This window comes from Anomaloglossus baeobatrachus, chromosome 7, assembly GCF_048569485.1.
Source record: "Anomaloglossus baeobatrachus isolate aAnoBae1 chromosome 7, aAnoBae1.hap1, whole genome shotgun sequence".
In the NCBI taxonomy this organism is placed as follows: Eukaryota; Metazoa; Chordata; class Amphibia; order Anura; family Aromobatidae; genus Anomaloglossus; species Anomaloglossus baeobatrachus.
The window spans coordinates 131,761,347-131,781,952 of record NC_134359.1 but is presented as its reverse complement, the minus strand read 5'-3'; the positions used below and the strand labels follow the sequence as shown (position 1 = coordinate 131,781,952).

At 42.2% G+C, this 20,606-nt stretch overlaps 1 protein-coding gene across 3 annotated transcripts in view; it reads right to left on the bottom strand.

Annotated features, from left to right (window-relative positions):
- ADAM23 (ADAM metallopeptidase domain 23) overlaps positions 1 to 20,606 on the bottom strand; it is a 414,934-nt gene that overhangs the window by 138,327 nt on the left and 256,001 nt on the right. For all 3 annotated transcript variants that reach the window (XM_075317711.1, XM_075317712.1, XM_075317713.1), the window contains exon 10: positions 18,713 to 18,784. In XM_075317711.1, coding sequence (XP_075173826.1) covers positions 18,713 to 18,784 — 72 coding nt within the window. The remainder of the gene's footprint in view (positions 1 to 18,712; positions 18,785 to 20,606) is intronic.

Genomic DNA, 20,606 nt, shown 5'->3' with positions numbered 1-20,606 from the left:
GAATCGTGCTCCTGGTAATGTGTTCATGTACTGATGGTGGTTCTAATGATATATTAATATACTAATGGTAGTTTTTTTGATGTATTCCAGTACTGATTAAGGTTTTGATGCTGTGATTCTGTACTGATGGGGGTTCTGGTGATGTATTTCTGTACTGCTACTTGTTTTGGTGATGTTGTGTTGTTATTGGTTCTGATCCTGTACACATGTAACAATCCATAACTTGAAAGATTATGTGACACATGGCAATGTTAATAAGTAGTGATGAGCGAACCAAAACTGTAAAGTTTAGGGTTTGTACCAGACACCTGGTGTCCTGGGCTCAAACTCAAACACAGACTTTTCAAAAACGTCTGTGTCTGAATTTGCCATTTGAGTGCTGTTCATGTGCTAACATAGTTTGTTGAAAGGCTGCGGAGCAATCAATCAACAAGCTTTTTGGCATGGGAAAGATGCCTGTACGCTGCTGTGAACAAAATAAATAAAAAAATAATTCAAATAGGGGTGGCGCAACTTCACCAATTAAACATGCTAAGGACAGGCCATATATGTAAAGCCCTTTAAAGAAATGTATAGTTCATAATTCTGAATCTTCATTTAATTTCTTAGTCCAATTATTTTCATTATAATACAGTCAATTGTCTATTTTGGTGAGCTATAGCCTGTACAAGAAAAATGTTTTTGTAGATTCTTGGGCTGGATTTCCTTAATCTTGACCATTGCTTTGGGGAAAATACGATTGGTTATTAATCTCATACGTACAGTTGTTTTGTTCAAGAGATCACATTGGTGTAAAAGTGGTGCTCAGGATTAATGCACAGCAGGTTTATGATTTTGTCTTGAAATGTGTAGTATCACCCTGCTTAAATCCAAAACTCTGTGAAGCTTTTAGAAACAATTATATACATAATATGCGGTCAAAAGAACTTTCAATGTAAGAGAAACAGACCATCGTTAAGCAGAAAAAAAGAAATCAATCAAAAAGATATCAGAAAGATATCAACAATGCTAGGAGTGGTGAAATCAGACTGGCATGTTCTGCAAAAAAAGATCACACTGGTGAGCTTGGGACCTCAAGAAGGCCTGGATGTCCATGGAAGGATACAGTGGTGGATGATTGCAGAATGCTTCCCATGGTGCCAAAAAAAACCTTCACATCATTCACCCAAGTGAAGAATACTCTCCAGGAACTAGGTGTGTCAATAAAGACAAGACTTCATGAGAGCAAATACAGTGTTAACAAAAAGTTGCAAACCATTAATCAGCAAAAATAGAAAGGCCAGATTAGACTTTGCCAAAAACCATGTAAATAAGCCGTACCAGAATGAGGAGTAGAGTGAAGTCTAGGGAAGGCTTAGAACGGCTCATGATCCAAAGCACACCTCATCCTCTTTAAAATATGGTGGAGGCGGTATGACGGCCAGGCATGCATGGCTTTCAAAGGCCCTGGGTCACTAGTGTTTATTGATGATGTGACCTAAGACAGAAGCAGCTGGATGAATTCTGAAGTGTACAGAGCTTTACTTCCTGCTCAGACTCAACCAAATGAAGGAATGTTGGTCAGGTGAGGTCTATGGCTTCAGGCAGTCATTGGCTGCAAATAATTCTCTTCAAAGTATTAAAAATTAATATTGTATTTATGGTAAAGGTAATTTGTCCAATTACTTTTGAGCCCCTGAAATTTGCAAGATTTGTTGACAAATTGCTGTAGTTCAAAAACATTTCACATAATATTTTTGTTCAACCTCTTTAATTAAACCTGAATGTCTACACTTCAACTACACTTTAACTACGTTATTTTATTTTAAGTTGAAAATAGTGGCTTGCAGAGCTTAAATCATTTGGCCTTGTCCAAATATTTCTGGACTTAACACTAGATACTTTAGAGTTTATTATTGTTAGAGTATGTTCCCACTGAGTTTTTTGAAGCGAAGGAGAAACTGGGCAGAAATTGTTCAAAACATCCTCAAAAGTATCCACTCCAAAAACCCAGCAAAAAGACTAGGAGTCTGATTCATCAAGACTGGCATTGTTCTGGTCGTGATCATGCCATGTGCTGGAGTCAGACGCTCAAGAAACATGAAAAGGTGCTTGCCTCTTTGTGAGCTTGTAGCATCTGACAAGTGGTGTGTGCCTCTATGTGCTTGCCACGGATGTGTCTGGACCTCCAGGTACTGCTACTGGGACCAGGTGCAGAAGGGCCCGGCGATCGTCCAGACATTAATGGACGCTGTCCCTTTAAGGGCTGGATGTAAGGGTTTTTTTTCTGTTCCTTGCCAGGTTGAAGGAGCCTTTCCTCCAGCTGGTAATTAAGGGCCTTTATAAGGTTGGGCCTTTCACTCCTCCAGTACGGGTTATACTCTTCACTTGGAGAAGTTGCCTGCTCTGGTGTGCATGTTGCTTCAGACTATTGTAGCTGTATTAAGATTCCCTCTCAAAGATAAGTTGTTGTTATTTCCTTTTTCCCCTTTTGCTAGTTATTTTTGTGTTTGTTTTTCCCCCATGGATTTGTGGGTGGTGGGATTTAGTCCTAGGGTTTGGCTAGGAACAGGGGCACGTTGGCGCGTAACACCTCCTAACCATTAAAGGTACCTGGGGTTTTAGGCGGGCTTTGCACGTTGCGACATCGGTAACAATGTGTTACCGATGCTGCAGCGATAGTACCCGCCCCCGTCGCACGTGCGATATCTAGTGAAAGCTGCCGTAGCGATTATTATCGCTACGGCAGCTTCACATGCACATACCTGCCGTGCGACGTCCCTCTGGCCGGCGACCCGCCTCCTTCCTTAGGGGGCGGGTCGTGCGGCGTCACAGCGACGTCACACGGCAGGCGGACAATTGAAGCTGAGGGGCGGAGATGAGCAGGATGTAAACATCACGCCCACCTCCGTCCTTCTCATTGCAGCCGGGAGGCAGGTAAGGTGATGTTTCTCGCTCCTGTGGCTTCACACACAGCGATGTGTGCTGCCGTAGGAGCGAGGATCAACATCGTACCTGTCGCACCATCGGCATTATGGAAATGTGGAGGCTGCAGCGATGATACGATAACGACGCATTTGCGCTCGTTCATCGTATCAAAAAGTTTTACATGTTGCGATATCGACTGCGACGCCGGATGTGCGGCACTTTCGATTTGACCCCATCGACATCGCACGTGCAATGTCGCAACGTGCAAAGCCGCCCTTAGGGTAAGCGCAGGCCCCCCAGTGTCAGGGTCAGCACTGGAGCCCTTGGTCCCCCCCTCTTTGTGATTCAGCCTCCTTTATTCCCTGGAGTCCACTTGCTGGGTCACTCTCCCCACACCCATCGTGATAGTGCAATGCAAGACGTTTTACTACACAAGAAGTCTCACTTTATTCAGACACTGGAGTGAAATTTTTGGCACACAAGATGTTGTGTCTCTCCCCTGCGGCCCTTCCTCAGCACCGCCTATTTTGTTGAAGCTGGAAGAAACTACCGTGAAAACATCAAAAGTAAAAAAATGTAGGCAAAACACCAAGCTTTCCTAAGCTTTTCGACAGAATTCTGGAGTAAAAGTTTTGTTGAATTGGACAAACTGTGTGCACATCCCCTTACATATATGAATATCACCTCCAAATAGAGATTTTAAGCAAATGCCAAGTTTCCCAGAAAAAAAGTATACCAGTAAGTCCTGCCTCAGAGAAGAACACAAGATCCTGAAAAAAATCTCTGAAAATACAATGATAGTATCAACTTACCAGTAAAGTTCCTGTATCTACAGATTTCAGAGCACATAAGTCCATCATTAAAGGGATTGTCTGGTCTAAATCCATAAGTCTGTGTGCTGTGAGGATTCGCCCATTTAAGAACCGAAGAGTGGCCTCACTCAATACAAATATAAAAGTAATGCTGTGCCCCTCTAGTCGGAGAATGGTATCCGTATTGCATCCTTGCTAACACATGATCGCCGTTCCCGGCTCTGACACCGAAGAATCCTCAGTGCACAGTGTGTAAGATGTGAGAACTCACAAGTCTGCAGTCACATATAGTGACACATAGGAGGACTGAAGACTTATGAATTTAGACTGGACACTAGAGTTGAGCGACTTTTACAAAATTCATACTCGCGATACTCGTAATGAGTACTGTGTATTTGTTCCGAATTGCGAATGCAATGCAAGTCAATGGGATATGCGAGTAATTGTCTGCTGATTTGGAAATGCGAGTAATTTTCTGCTAGAGTCCAGCATTATGTTTTTATCCAGAAAAAGCAAATGGGAAATAGGTAAGGCTGGATTCACATACATCACAACTGATGGCAAAACTGATGCAAAAACCTATCAGTTGCCATCGGGATTTTTCACCATTGTATTACTAGGTCTGGGGCCAGATCAAAATGTTACATAAAACAATAAATTGATCCATCAATTTCCATCAGTCATTTTATAACACTCCTTTCAAATACATTTTCAGAATAAGCTGTGGAGTGTAAATGAGGTATTACACTATTTTTGGTCATTATATGACAGTTATCCTGTGTTTTCATCAGTTTCCCCATTGCAGGTTCTATCTCCTATAGGGAACCTGTCATCTCAAAAACCTCAAAAACCCTCTACTGACCTACAGATGCAAACTCTATAAAGAGATAGTAGAAGTTCAATAATTATAACGCTAAAATTTGTTAGAGGTTTCTCAATCTCTATTTAGAGCAAAAAATAATATTATACATAAGTAAATGGTAGTATCAAGGTATGAAGGTATCCAACCATAGATACCACAAAAAAAGATATACCGTACATTGATCAAAATGTCAAGGTTTTTTTTGTAAGATGTACACCATGCCACTAGAACAGTGTTTTACTAAAGGTCCAACATTTTATCACTTAAAACCCTTTATTTTGCCCAAAATGTGATGATCATACTTAGAAAACAGCAATGACTGTAGCACAGAGAAATATTATAAGTACATTTTTTGAAGGTAACAACAGTTACCAATCAGTATGAAGTGTACAGGCCTTTGCTTTGAATGACTCCAGCACATCTGTGGCCACAGGACATTACTAGTCTCTCACACTGCTCTTGTGTGATTTTGGTCCACTTTTTCCAGTCTCTTCCACAGTTCTTTGACTGTTGTGGGTTTCTTGGCCATAATTTTGTCACCAAGGATTTTCCAGAGGTTTTCTATTGGATTTAGATCTGGACGCTGGGCTGGTCATTTCATTGTTTCAATGTTTTCTGTTTCAAGAAACTGCTTTAACCGTTTTGCTATGTGATAGGAGGAATTGTCCATCATGAAAATTGCTGGTTGATTGAGTGACGAACGCAAATAAGGGATCAACTGTTGTTGAAGAAGGTTCTGATACACACTTGCATTCACTCTGCCATGTAGCTGTATGAGAGGTCCAACTCCTGCTGCAGAAAACAGACACTTCTTCCTCCACCACCTTTCACTGACTTCTCAACACACTTTGGGATCAGTTTTTCCCCAGTTTGTCAATGTTTCCATGAGACTTAAATAAATTAAACTTGCTTTTATCACTAAAATGAACTGTGGAGCACTTCTCTGTCAACACAACATGCTTTTCACCAAGGGTGAATCTAGCTTTTTGATTCTTTCTTCTTTCGAGAGATTTAGTCACTGCAGAGTGGGCTTTCAGTCCAAATGCTCTTAAACATCGTGACACTGTATGGCGAGACAGATCCTTACCCTGTTCAATGCTGAACTGGCGAGCAGTGTTGAAATTATTACCCATGGAGATTCTCCGCATTATCCTGTCCTCTCTTGCATTTGTCTTTCAAGGGGGACTTGAAAGAGTTTGTGATGTTGTAAAGATGCAATATTCTCGAAATTACAGACTTAGAACAACCATCTTGTCTTGCTATGGTTGATAGGGTCATCCCTTTGGCCTTCATCTGAAGTGCTGCCGGAGGTTTTCAGTCACTTTGGAATGGCACACCATTTTTGTAAAGTCAGGGAAAAATAGAAAGTTAGGCTGACAGTTAAATAGGGGTTGTCAGATAATTAAGTAAATTAGCACCACGTGCCAGATTAAGTCCAATAACTTGCAGATATTTGAAAGTGTTCTCTAATTTTGATCAGTGTTCTTTTTCAATGATTTCATTTACATTTTTATTATGGGCTTTACAATAAATTAAATGTATAAAATAAGCTTAAAATACTTTTAGTTTACTCATGTTAGGATACAATCACTTAAGACTACACAATGACCTTAACATTCAGGAAATTGTGTGTTGTTCTCTAATTTTGATCTCCAGTGTATATAAGGAATGCTGGAATGAATAACAACTTGATTTGCATGGATCTCTGAGAAATGTTTGCCATGTTCGTCATGCAAATCATCAAGATCCGCTGCTAGCAGCTCCTCTTTGTGCGAGGCATTCAACTAGATTCCAGTCCTATGACTGAGATCTTCATCTATCATGAGGACGGGGCTTTATTACAACCCACCGTTGATGAAGTCAGATTTCCCATACAAATAAATGGAAATTTACAACCTCTTCTCCGCTCTGCATGTGATAGGGTAACATTGCTCAGATAGATGTGGGTAATACTGGTGGGACCAACATCTATTATAAATTAATGGCATATACTGTGGATACAACTTATATATGCGACCTGGGACTATCCCTTAAAGTGGTTTTCCCACAAAGTTCATTTCAATCAATAGATATTGAATAGTGATGGGCGGACTTGTAGATAACTGGGACTGGCAGACCTTACCGGATTTAAAAAAAAAACTGGTGCCAGCCTGGAATTGATCCCGGATATCTGGCGAATAAAAATGGAGGTAGATGTGATAGGGGGATAGCAGCAGGCACGCTATACTTACTGAGGCTCCGGAGCGGTGGTAACTGCTCCCTCAACCGACAATGCCCTCATTAGGCTCATGCATATGCACTGCTTTAACCACTTACCTACGTCTGTAATTGGTTGTAGTCAGATGTGCACTCACCCTGAGTGTCAGCTGACTGCTTTCAAATAAATTTAATTTAATTTCAAATATACCGTATTTTTCGCTTTATAAGACGCACCTGATTATAAGACGCACCCCCAAATTTGGTGAAGGAAAAGAGAATTTTTTTTTTAATGTTAAATGGGGTCCATCTTATAATGCCAGTGTTCGTCTAACAAATCATATAGGGTATATGTCCCTCATAGCCCCCCATCCTAAAATTAACCCCCTTAATCTGGATATGGCCCCCTTATATTGAATATAGCCCCCTTGTGGTGACACACGTTCCCCTGTGCTGCCTATGGCCCCCTATGGATTGCACACATTCCCTGTGCTGCCTATGGCCCCCTATGGATTGCACACATTCCCCTGTGCTGCCTATGGCCCACTATGGATTGCACACATTCCCCTTTGCTGTCTATGGCCCCCTATGGATTGCATACGTTCCCCTGTGCTGCCTATGGCCCCCTATGGATTGCACACATTCCCCTGTGCTGCCTATGGTCCCCTATGGATTGCATACGTTCCCCTGTGCTGCCTATGGTCTCCTATGGATTTAACATGTTCCCCTGTGTTAGATATCACCCCCATGCTGCTGCCCATAGTAAAGTAAAACACGCTTTCCTTACCTCCTCCAGCGCTGATCTCCCTCCTGCCTCCCTCCGTGCTTCTCTTGCTCCACTTCCTGGTTCTTGGTGCCGGTCATGTGATCGGCACAGCACAGTGACTTCATCTCTGCATGCCTGATCACAGTGGAAGCAGGGACACCTGGGAGAAACGCTGGAGGGGGTAAGTAAAGCTTTTTTATTTTAGGATGACCAGCAGCATGGGGGCCATATCTAACACAGGGGTGGCATGTGCGATCACAGGGGGGCGCAGGCTCATATACTATGCACTGCTCCCCCAGCCCGTCACTGCGGTGCGATTTCAGCACCATGGTGATGGACAGCGGCTGTGCATATTATATGAGCGGGAGCAGGAGATCCAACGCTGCCGCCCGCAGCGTTCACCTGCCCCCAGCAGCGCTCCAGAGCGGACCCTGCAGTGTATATATATATATTATATACACCCCCCCGTATATTCGTCTTATAAGACGCACCTCCTACTTTCCCCCAAAATTTGGGGGAACAAAAATGCGTCTTATAAAGCGAAAAATACGGTACATACAAAAGCCTACATACAGAAAACTCCTAGGAGAATTATCATTAAAAATAATCTTTATTGTATACAGTGAAAAAAACAATAGGAATATAAAAACAAACAACGGATGGGAGATACCACAGAACGAACCCCTTGGTAATGAGATATAATATATGAAATAGAAGCTGATTGTGACAGGGGTGTACAACAGAGCAAAGGATGGACGAGGCCGAGGGACGATCCAACAGGTTTATTAACAGGAATGCAAGAACAGCACACGATAAGTCCACGTAAAACAGATTCGGGGGCCCTTCCCGACAATCCTCGGACCGGATTACAAAGCAATCGTCCTTACAGTAGTCCAAAGAGTTCCACACAATCCCACGGGCCGCCACACAGGCCTAGCTCCGTCCGTGTCCACAGCCACACAGGCTGGAGCTCCTGCTCCCTTCAAGTTTCAGCTCACTCTGCCTGAATCTCCCAGGTAAGCAGAGTTTACACTAGTTGGACTCTAGGCCCACCTCCCCCTACTCCCAGGGATGGAAGTGCCTCAAGAGGATATAACCTTGCATTTTAGGGGGGTGATTACCTACAACAATAGAAATGTACACAGAAGTAGTTCAAATAAGACAATGAACCCAGCTTGAAATAGGAATCTGTACAGCATATACAGTGAGAGGGTAAATTACATCTTCACAATCCCTCCCCCTCCCAACTTGTGTACGTACTAGGGACCTCTACAGGTCACTGGTTAAGTACACACAGGCAGAGCGTTACTTACATGTGGCTTCATGCAGCCACGAATTGGCATCGTAGCTCTCCCACATCATTGCCCAGGAGAACAGCTGCAGGCAGACCACCCATCACCCCAACCACACATCGCCTGACCCCAAAACCAAAGCTCAGATCCACAGTGGCTGTGGGAATAGTCCTCCATTGTCCACCAGCCAGTTCAATGACAATCCCAGGTCCTCTATGGATTGCCTCAGGCCGAACCACTCGGGGATCAGCCAGTGTGAGGAAAGCACCCGAGTCACAAAATCCAACAAGTCTCTGTCCATCCAGCACAACCTCCTGCAAGTGCTTACCTCGATGAGCAGAAGTCGTCATAACTGCAGGTCGCACCCCGTAAACTCCTGGTGGTGCAACATGGGCTGAGTCACTAGGCCAGTCCTCACATAGCGGTGCCACATCTTCCTCCATGGCGCTGGGCTGTAAATAATTAACAATCCGATTGGGCGCAGGATCAGTCCTCATTTGAACAGCTGGGCAGGAGACTTGCCGATGCCCTGGCTGTCCACATTGATAGCATCTGAGCTGGGTCTCCCTCCATCCAAGGCGTCCTCTTGGGTAAGGGGTAGGGGAACTTGGAGGCCGGCTCCCACCTGAAGGTGCTGTAGGGGTTTGAGGATGATTCCTCCATGGCCTGGCTGGGCATGAGGCCTGCAAATGCCCGGGATGCCTACAAACATAACACCTGCGCTCTGTTACTTCCTCTCCCCGGCGTATTCCAGAAAGTGCAGTAGAAGCAACTGGAGGCACATTAACACGGGTATCAACATGTGGTGGCTTAGAGGAACGGGGAACAATGGGGACAGAATAACTGGGGGCATCCGGTGTTGTGGAGCTGTTAGGCGTCTCTCCATCCTCCAACAGAACCCTCCACTGAGGCTTGATGGTGAGCACCTCATCAGCTAGAGCAGCAGCTTCCTCCACTGTCGCTGGTTTTCTCTCACGCACCCATTCCCGGATCTCAGCGGGGCACTTGAAGTAAAACTGCTCTTTTAGGAGGACCTGGAGGACGGTCTCCAAGGTTAAGGCCTCCTTTGCCTCCAACCAACGATGCCACAGATGTTTGAGTTTGTGGGCATATATCTTGAAGGACACTTCCTCATCACATGCTAGAGTACGGAACTGAGTCCTGTAAGTGTCTGGCGTTACAGCATAATGTTCTAGAATAGTCTGTTTAATATCCGCATACTCACAGTTCCACCGATGGTCCATAGCTCTATAGGCTGCAGCAACTCCACCCTCTAAGAGCCCAACCAGATGCCGGACGCGCTCCCTTTCTGGGACTTCCATTAATCGACACTGATGCTCAAAGTCCTGGAAGAAGCCCTCAATGTCACCAGCAGCCTCATTAAACTGCTTGAAGTCTTTGCGGGACACTCTGGGAAGTTCCCTCATGATGGGTGCTGGGGTTACAGTCTGTCTGGAACCTCTCGCGGCTTCCACAGCGAGCTGCTTATCCAGCAATGCCATCTCCTCCATCCTGCGCTCCTTCTCTTCAGCTCCACGCATGGCCTCCCTCTTATCTTCTATGGTGGCCTCATCTCCAAGCAGTGCCATCTTTTCCTTGTACCACACAACCCATTGACTTTTTTGGGTATTCACCTCCGGCTCCCGTCTTTGCTCCCCTTGCTGTGGAAATTGTTCCTCGGTGCCATCTTGCAGGCAAGCGTGTTTCAATGCCTCAATTAGTTGCTCCTTAGAGAGTCCTTTGTAGCCGACACCTAATTCACGGGCCTTTGTTTGTAGACTCGCCACAGTCCAGTTCCTGTATCCTGAGGTTCTGGTTTCAGTCGTCGATTGGCTGTTGTCCTCCATTTCTTCTGCTCTGATCCCGCCGCTGCCAACCAGTTTGTGACGGGGGTGTACAACAGAGCAAAGGATGGACGAGGCCGAGGGACGATCCAACAGGTTTATTAACAGGAATGCAAGAACAGCACACGATAAGTCCACGTAAAACAGATTCGGGGGCCCTTCCCGACAATCCTCGGACCGGATTACAAAGCAATCGTCCTTACAGTAGTCCAAAGAGTTCCACACAATCCCACGGGCCGCCACACAGGCCTAGCTCCGTCCGTGTCCACAGCCACACAGGCTGGAGCTCCTGCTCCCTTCAAGTTTCAGCTCACTCTGCCTGAATCTCCCAGGTAAGCAGAGTTTACACTAGTTGGACTCTAGGCCCACCTCCCCCTACTCCCAGGGATGGAAGTGCCTCAAGAGGATATAACCTTGCATTTTAGGGGGGTGATTACCTACAACAATAGAAATGTACACAGAAGTAGTTCAAATAAGACAATGAACCCAGCTTGAAATAGGAATCTGTACAGCATATACAGTGAGAGGGTAAATTACATCTTCACACTGATAATAGTAAATAAGCACATAAATAGCTGCAAAGGTCCTGTGTTGTGAATGTCAGTTATGTTTTTGCTGCTGTGAGGCTCCCTCTTGTGGCCAGGAATGGATTGGATAGAGACCAGGTGTGCTGGAGCAATGGGCGTTTCCATTACTAACTCTCTGCCTATTTAAACCTTGGTCTGCTAGCTGTGTGAGACGGTTCTCATTTGTTCTTTAGTTTACCAGCCTTCTCATCTTGTTCCAGACCACATCTACCCCAGATAAGTGCTTGGTTCTTTCTTATGTTGTTTTGTTCTTTTTGCTCTTATCTGGGTTCTTCATTTTCTGTGGTTATTGTCAGTTTATTTGCATGCAGGAATCTTCCCTCTCTGTTGCTTAGCTGGGAAGCTCCCTGCAGCTATGTTTGGAGTTTTGTTCCTATAAGTCTATGTGTTTGTTGCTTCTTGAATTTGTAATTGTTCCTATTTTCTGTTCATTAGGTTGAAAAGAGCACCTAATATAGGACAGAGTTCAGATCGTGCGGTCTGAGGACTTTTTGTACTATCAGGTATTTGGATTTTTGTAGTGTTTTTCTCTGGCCACCATCAGCCCCTTTCCTATCCTTTCCTATTTAGTCAGTGGGGCCTCACCTTTGCTAATCCTATCATCCATCTGTGAATTGTGTTTTCCTATATCACCGTAGTCTATGAATGTGGAGGGCTTGCTATACCTTTTGCGGTCTATTTCTGAGGCAGAGAGTTATTCATCCTTCCTTTCTTCTAGGATAGCTAGTTCTCCGTCTGGGTTCGCGGTGCATAGGATGTTAGTTCACCCCTCAGCTACTTCTAGTGTTGATGGATAGTAAGGGGATGGTGGCCAGATTAGTTGCCAATGCTCTTGTTACCTTTTTTGCCAATGATCTATTGTGATCTTCCATGGTTCCGGATCATAACAGTCCTGTGTGTAACCAATAAGAAACACCAAACTTGAAGCTATGGGAAGAAAACTATGTACAGTACAGACCAAAAGTTTGGACACACCTTTTCATTCAAAGAGTTTTCTTTATTTTCAGGACTCTGAAAATTGTAGATTCACATTGAAGGCATCAAAACTATGAATTAAAACATGTGGAATGAAATACTTAAAAAAGTGTGAAACAACTGAAAAGATGTCTTATATTCTAGGTTCTTCAAAGTAGCGACCTTTTGCTTTCATTACTACTTTGCACACTCTTGGCATTCTCTTGATGAACTTCAAGAGGTAGCCACCGGAAATGGTCTTCCAACAGTCTTGAAGGAGTTACCAGAGATGCTTAGCACTTGATGTCCCTTTTGCCTTCACTCTGCGGTCCAGCTCACCCCAAACCATCTCGATTGGGTTCAGGTCTGGTGACTGTGGAGGCCAGGTCATCTGGAGTAGCACCCCATCACTCTCCTTCTTAGTCAAATAGCCCTTACACAACTGGAGGTGTGTTTGGGGTCATTGTCCTGTTGAAAAATAAATAATGGTCCAACTAAATGCAAACCAGAAGGAATAGCACGCCGCTGCAAGATGCTGTGGTAGGCATGCTGGTTCTGCATGCCTTCAATTTTGAATAAATCCCCAACAGTGTCACCAGCAAATCATCCCCACACCATCATACCTCCTCCTCAATGCTTCACGGTGGAAACCAGGCATATATTGTCCATCCGGTCACCTTTTCTACAAAGACTCAGTGGTTGGATCCAAAGATCTCAAATTTGGACTCATCAGACCAAAGCACAGATTTCCACTGGTCTAATGTCCATTCCTTGTGCTCTTTAGCCCAAACAAGTCTCTTCTGCTTGTTGCCTGTCCTTAGCAGTGGTTTCCTAGCAGCTATTTTACCATGAAAGCCTGCTGCACAAAGTCTCCTCTTGACAGTTGTTCTAGAGATGAGAAGGTGTGTCCAAACTTTTGGTCTGTACTGTATGTCTATAATTGTATACCAGAAGGAAGTCAGTTCCTAAATATAATCAACAGGTCAATAGGTGGCAGAAGCGCTGCATGCCATTTCATGTGGAATAAGAGACACAGCTATATTAATACAATTCTTAGCTTGATTTGAGCCATGGGTAAGGATTGTATAGCGAGAATTTCAATGAATGAAATAAAATCAAGTAAATAGCAACAAACACATAAACAAATTCAATAAACCATAATAATTTCCCTCCTGAGGAAGCCAAATAGAGAAACACGAGTCAGGGGGTTCCCTTTGGTAATTATCATGATTTATAGGATTTGTTTATGTGTTTGCAGCTATTTACTTGTAGTTTTTGTGGAACTACATATTCCCGCCAGCAAGCGAGGGTCCAATGAAGTGCGGGGTTGCAGGTAGGTAGTTTTTGAGGGTATTTTAAGGGATGACATGCAAAAATATATTGCAGAAAATAATATAATAACTGACAGACAGCATGGATTCATGAAAGATAAGTCATGTCTAACCAACCTGTTGGGGTTCTATGAGGAGCTAAGTGCAAATCTGGATATTGGTAATGCAGCTGATGTGATTTATTTGGACTTTGCAAAGGCATTTGTGACTGTACCACATAATAGCTTATACTAAAGCTCCAGAAGCAAGGACTAGGGGAAACTATATGCAACTGGGTAAGAAATTGGCTAAAAGATAGGAAACAAAGAGTAGTCATAAAGGGTACATTCTCTAAATGCGCTATAGTCAGCAGTGGGGTGCCGCAGGGATCTGTGCTAGGACCGATTCTTTTTAATCTTTTTATTAATGACTTTGTGGATGGGATTGATAGTAGTGTCAGTCTTTGCTGATGACACCAAACTATGTAGGATATTAAAAACTGACATTGATAGTACAATATTACAAAAAGATCTGGATAAGATGTCAGAATGGGCAGATACTTGGCAAATGAGATTTAATGTTGATAAATGTAACGTAATGCACCTAGGACGGAGTAATCCTATAGCTGCGTATACATTAAATGGAAGTAAACTCGGGACTACAGAACAGAAGAAGGACTTGGGTATTCTTATTACAAATAAGCTGAGCAGCAGCACTCAATGTAAAGCAGCAGCTGCTAAAGCAAACAAGATTTTAGGGCGTATAAAAAGAGAGATTAAATATCGTGATCCTAGCGTATTGTTACCCCTCTATAAATCACTTGTAAGGCCACATCTGGAATATGGGATCCAGTTTTGGGCTCATCATTTTAACCCCTTCACGACCGGCCGATTTTTCGCTTTCCGTTTTTTTTTTCGCCATTCTTTTTCTGAGAGACGTAACTTTTTTATTTTTCAGTCAATATGGTCATGTGAGGGCTCATTTTTTGCGGAACGAGCTGTACTTTTAAATGAAACCATCAGTTTTACCATATTGTGTACTAGAAAATGGCCAAAAAATTCCAAATGCTGAAAAATTGCAAAAAAAGTGCGATAGCACTATGGTTTTTGAGATATTTTATTCACTGTGTTCACTATATGGTAAAACTGATGTGTGGGTGTGATGCCTCAGGTCAGTGCGAGTTCGTAGACACCAAACATGTATAGGTTTACTTTTATATAAGGGGTTAAAAAAAAATCGGAATTTGTCCGAAAAAAGTGGCGCACGTTTTACGCCATATTCCGTGACCCGTAGCGTTCTCATTTTTCGGGATCTTAGGCTCAATGACGGCTTATTTTTTGCGTCTCGAGCTGACGTTTTTAACGGTACCATTTTTGCGCAGATGCTACGTTTTGATCGCCTCTTATTGCATTTTGCGCAAAAGTTGTGGCGACAAAAAAACGTCGTTTTGGCGTTTGGAGTTTTTTTGCCGCTACGCCGTTTACTGATCAGATTAATTGATTTTATATTTTGATAGATCGGGCGTTTCTGAACGCGGCGATACCAAATGTGTGTATATTTTTTATTTTTTTAACCCTTTAATTTTCAATGGGGCGAATGGGGGGTGATTTGAACTTTTAGGTTTTTTTGTTTTTTTTTAATTTTTTAAAACTTATTTTTTAACTTTTTTTTTTTATTTTACTAGTCCCCCTAGGGGGCTATTGCGATCAGCATTCCGATCGCTCTGCAGTATCTGCTGATCACAGCTGGAAGGCTGTAAACAGCAGATACGCTGTCTTTCTCTTTTGCTGTGCCCCGGGCACAGCGAAAGTGAAACCAAGTCATGTGTAGTACAGGAGTCATCACATGACCCTGTGCTACCATGACAACTATCGGGAGTCACGTGATCGCGTCACGTGACTTCCGGTTTCGGGCGGTAAGTAAATGCTTACCGCAATCGCGCTTATAATGGCGCTGTCATGTATTGACAGCGCCATATAAGGGGTTAATCGGCACGAGCAGATAACGATTCTGCTCGTGCCTAGCAGGCACACATCTCAGCTGTGAAAATCAGCTGAGATGTGTGCCGATCGCGGCATGCTGCCGCCAGAGGACCGCGGGCAGTAAGATTGTCATTTAGGACGTAATTTTACAGCCCGCGGTCGTTAAGGGGTTAAAAAGGACATTCAAAAGGTAGTCAGTTCAAAGGTGGCTAACTAGACTACTACAAGGAATGGAAGGCCTCCCATATGATGACAGGTTGAAAAAGTTAGATATGTTTAGCTTAGAAAAAATACATCACAGAGGAGATCTCATTTATATGTATAAATACATATGAGGTCAATATAAAGGACTGACACATGGCTTATTGCTTCCAAAGACATTACTAAGGACCAGGGGACACTCACTGCGAGTGGAAGAAAAGTGATTCCGGCAGCTAAATAGGAAAGGGTTCTTTACAGTTAGAGCAGCCAGACTGTGGAATGCCCTACCACAAGAGGTAGTAATGGCAGACACTATAACAGCTTTTTAAACAAGGGCTGGATGATTTCCTCAGTACACACAACATTGTTGGTTATAAATGACTTAGTGACAAAATGTAGAATTGGTGGAGGAAGGTTGAACTAGATGGGCCTAGGTCTTTTTTCAACCTATGTAACTATGTAACTATGTAATCCATGGCTCAAATCAAGCTAAGGATTGTATAAATATACAAATGCATCTCAATAAATTAGAATATCATCAAAAACTTAATTTATTTAAGTAATTTAATACAAAAAAGAAACACATATTATATAGAGTCATTACAAAGAGAGTTATCGATTTCAACTATTTCTGTTAATGTTGATGATTATGGCTTACTGCCAATGAAAACCCAAAAGTCATTATCTCAGAAAATTAGAATAATTATCACAAAACGCCTGCAAAGGCTTCCAAAGCATTTAAAATGGTCCCTTAGTCTGGTTCAGAAGGCTGCACAATCATGGGGAAGACTACTGACTTGACAGATGTCCAGAAGACAGTCATTCACAAACTATACAAGGAGGATAAGCCACAAAAGATCAGTGCTAATGAAGCTGGCTCTTCACAGAGTGCTGTATCCAAGTATATTAATGGAAAGTTGAGTGGAAGGAAATAGTGTGGTAGAAAAAGGTGCACAAGCAACCAGGATAACCGCAGCCTTGATAGGATTGTTAAGAAAGGGCTATTCAAACATTTTGGGGAGATTCACAAGGAGTGGACTGCTGCTGGAGTCAGTGCTTCAAGAGCCACCACACACAGACGTATCCAGGACATGGGCTACAACTGTCGCATTCCTTGTGTCAAGCCCCTCATGACCAATGGACAATGCCAGAAGTGTCTTACCTGGGCCAAGGATAAAAAGAACTGGACTGTTATTCACTGATTCAAGGTGTTGTTTTTAGATGTAAGAAAATGTTGCATTTCATTTGGAAATCCAGTTCCCAGAGTCTGGAGGAAGAGTGGAGAGGCCACAATCCAAGCTGCTTGAGGTCTAGTGTGAGGTCTCCACAATCAGTGATGGTTTGGGGAGCCATGTCATCTGCTGGTGTAGGTCCACTGTGTTTTATAAAGACCAAAGTCAGCGCAGCCGTCTACCAGGAAATATTAGAGCACTTCATGCTTCCCTCTGCAGACAATCTTTTTGGAGATGGAAATTTCCTTTTCCAGCAGGACTTGGCACCTGTCCACACTGCCAAAGTACCAGTACCTGGTATAATAACCACAGTATCACTGTGCTTGATTGGCAAACTTGCCTGACCTAAACCCCATAGAGAATCTATGGGGTATTGTCAAGAGGAAGATGAGACACCAGACCCAACAATGCAGACAAGCTGAAGGCTGCTATCAAAGCAACCTGGGATTCCATAACACTTCAGCAGTGCCACAGGCTGATCACCTCCATACCATGCCGCATTGATGCAATAATTCATGCCAAAGGATCCCCGAACAAGTATTGAGTGCATTTACTGTACAGACTTTTCAGTAGGCGCCAACATTTCTGAGATTAAAATCATTTTTCAGTTGGTCTTATATAATATTCTAATTTTCTGAGATAATGATATATAATAATAATCATCAACATTACCAAAAATAAACACTTAAAATAAATCACTCTGTGTGTAATGACTCTATATAATATTTGTTTTTCACTTTTTTTATTGAATTAGTGAAATAAATTAATGTTTTGATGATATTCTAATTTATTTAGATGCATGTATAACTGTCTCCTATTCCGCATGTAACAGCATGCAGTGCTGCTGCCACCTATTGATTATATTGAGGAACTGACTCCCTTTTCAAATACAATTATAGCCATACATAGTTTTCTTCCCATAGCTTCAAGTTTGGTGTTTTGTAGAACTATACACAGGAACTTTGCAGCTATGTATGTAATTATTTACCATTATCAGCTTATATTTCATGTATTATATCTCATTACCGAGGATTTTGTTCTGCGGTATATACCCTCTTTTGTTTGTTTTTATATTCTTGTTGTTTTCATCACTGTATACAATAAAGATTATTTTTAATAATGATTCTCCTAGAAATTTTCTATATGTACGATTTGGTGTGTAATGGCCGTGTCTGACCATACAGGGACATGGTCTGATCATACCGCAGCTCCTGGGCAGGAAAGAAGCAAAAAAGTATAAACATTACAGCATGGGATTGCAAATAATTATTTAAGGTAAAACATTTAAAAATAAAACTCCAGAGATATGTTTTACCTCACAAAATGAATCAGCTATGATTCCTTCTGTAATATCTGTATTCTCTCTTTTGCGTTATCCCTGGCCCAGGAGAAGTGGTGTGATCAGACCATGTCCCTGTACGGTCAGACACGGCCATTACACAGCACATAGCAGAGGCACCTATACAAGATTATCTCAGCACAGGAACAGATTTTTAAAACACATCCAATTGTGGAACGTCTTATTATTCCAAGATCTATTGATTAAAATCAACTTTGAAATTATTTTTTTTTGTGGGAAATCCCCTTTAAATATTGGGGTGTTTTTACTTTTTGACATAACAGTCTTACTCATAAGTGTAACATATGTACACTGTGACTCTATGGGTTAAACACTTTCTTGAAGATAAAAAGCATTGTTTACTGATGTTCACAAATATTGTATAAGTGTTACTTACAAAAACCATAATAAACATGAGAAATACTCACAGAGTCAACAACGTTTACCACAGATTTCGCAAAGTTGCTGGTATGAATGTAGGAGGAGCGTTGTTTCTTGTACTATAAGGAAAATAAGAGAGGTTCATCAACTCGGAATACTATGAAATTTCACATCTGATTCCCAGGAATAGAAATTACAAAATGCAATGCTGCCCCCATGTGGTCATCAAATACTTATCCTTAGAAATGTGGAGCCCTGAGTTACAATACGGAGATTGCTACATAACTTCGGCATGTGTCTGATCCACGGTGAATATATACCCAACAAACATTGTAAGTTCTTTTACCATTTTATACATTGTACAAAAAAAAAGAAAATGATACAACAGATTACCTATATAGTTGGATATAGATCCATAAAATGGATTTACTGGGACTAAAATATTGATGTTATATGTAGAATAGGTCATCAATATGAAATAGTTGGGGTCTGACAACCGGCTCCCCACCAATGAGCTGACATGTTGAACTGAAGATAAAATGCAGTTTCCCGCTCAGTACATGGTTATATGTCGGGGTGTTGGGTGTCAGACCCCACTGATCTTATATTGATGACCTATCTTGTTAGCCCCGGCTCCCTCTTTAGTTTACAGAGTAATATGAGTAATATAAAAGGCATACATCTGGGCACTGTTAACCTTTGTTCACATGTTGTATTTTTCCTTCGGTTTTTCTGCAGCAAAAACCTGCCATCTTGGCAGTAAAAAAAAAAGCTGCTTCCAAAAAGCTTGTTTTCTGCATTTTTGCTCCATTTTTTTGATAATGTTTTTTGGCTGCTTTTTTGGTGTCGCCTACTGTGCATGTGTGATAAAGTTAGTTTCATTCAGCACAAAAGCAGGAAAAATACAGCAAAACACTGCGCTTTTTGCAGTCTCTCATTGCTTCCAATAGTGAGAAAATTAAAAAACGCTGGTAGACTTGACATGCTGCTTTTTTTCAAAGACGCAGCAATTTTCCATTTCAATCAGGAAAAAACAATCGTTTTCACTAGATTTCTGAGATCTCCTAGCAGTTGCTGGTACTGTAAACAGGGGCTTTTAATTTGCTTTATTTTTATTTATTTATTTAAGTAAGTAATGAAAAATGCTGCAAAAACGCAACAGGTGAACATAGCCTTATTGACAGGAAAGAAGGAGTATGTGCACACAGTATTTGCTGTGGTTTTTTGGCAGTCTTGTCACAAAGGCTGAAGGATTTCCTGGCCCCAGCAAAGTGAATGAGAATCCAAAAGCAATCCTTGCGGATTTGAAGCCATTTCAAATCTGCAGAATGTGAATTCATTCCCTCTTTTTGAAACTTGTTCACCCATTCTAATGAATCTGGAAAAAAATGCAAAAACACATGCAATAAAAAAAGCATAAAAAATGCATCAAAACCGCGTGTATGTTGTTCTGCGTTTCTCCTGCCAACACTTCAGTATTTGCAGCAAAATTGTCAGTAGTAAATACTTCACATGTGCATATACCCAGAGAAACGCAGCAGTCCTGTCTAACGAGAACCTAATGTCAATCTGTAAATAAAAGTCAACGGCAACTGGATCCAATTTCAGAGACATCAAACGGTCTCTCTTCCTGGCATCATACGTTATTATACAACTCCAAGTATTCACCATAAAATAACATATCTGCAGCATCTGTAACTCGCACCGGTCCTCAGTTATTCCTGCTGCGATTTTATGAATAAATGAAAAACTGGGTGTTACCATTGTCCTTGAGGGTGTATCCTTAGGGTATGTGCGCACGTTGCTTTTTACCTGCTTTTTTGCTGCTTTTTCTTCTGCGCTGTTTAATGCCAAAATGGATGTGTTCTTCTATTCAAGCAAAGTCTATGGGAATTTGGGTTTCTTGTTCACACTATGTTGTTCAAAATGCTGCCTTTTTGT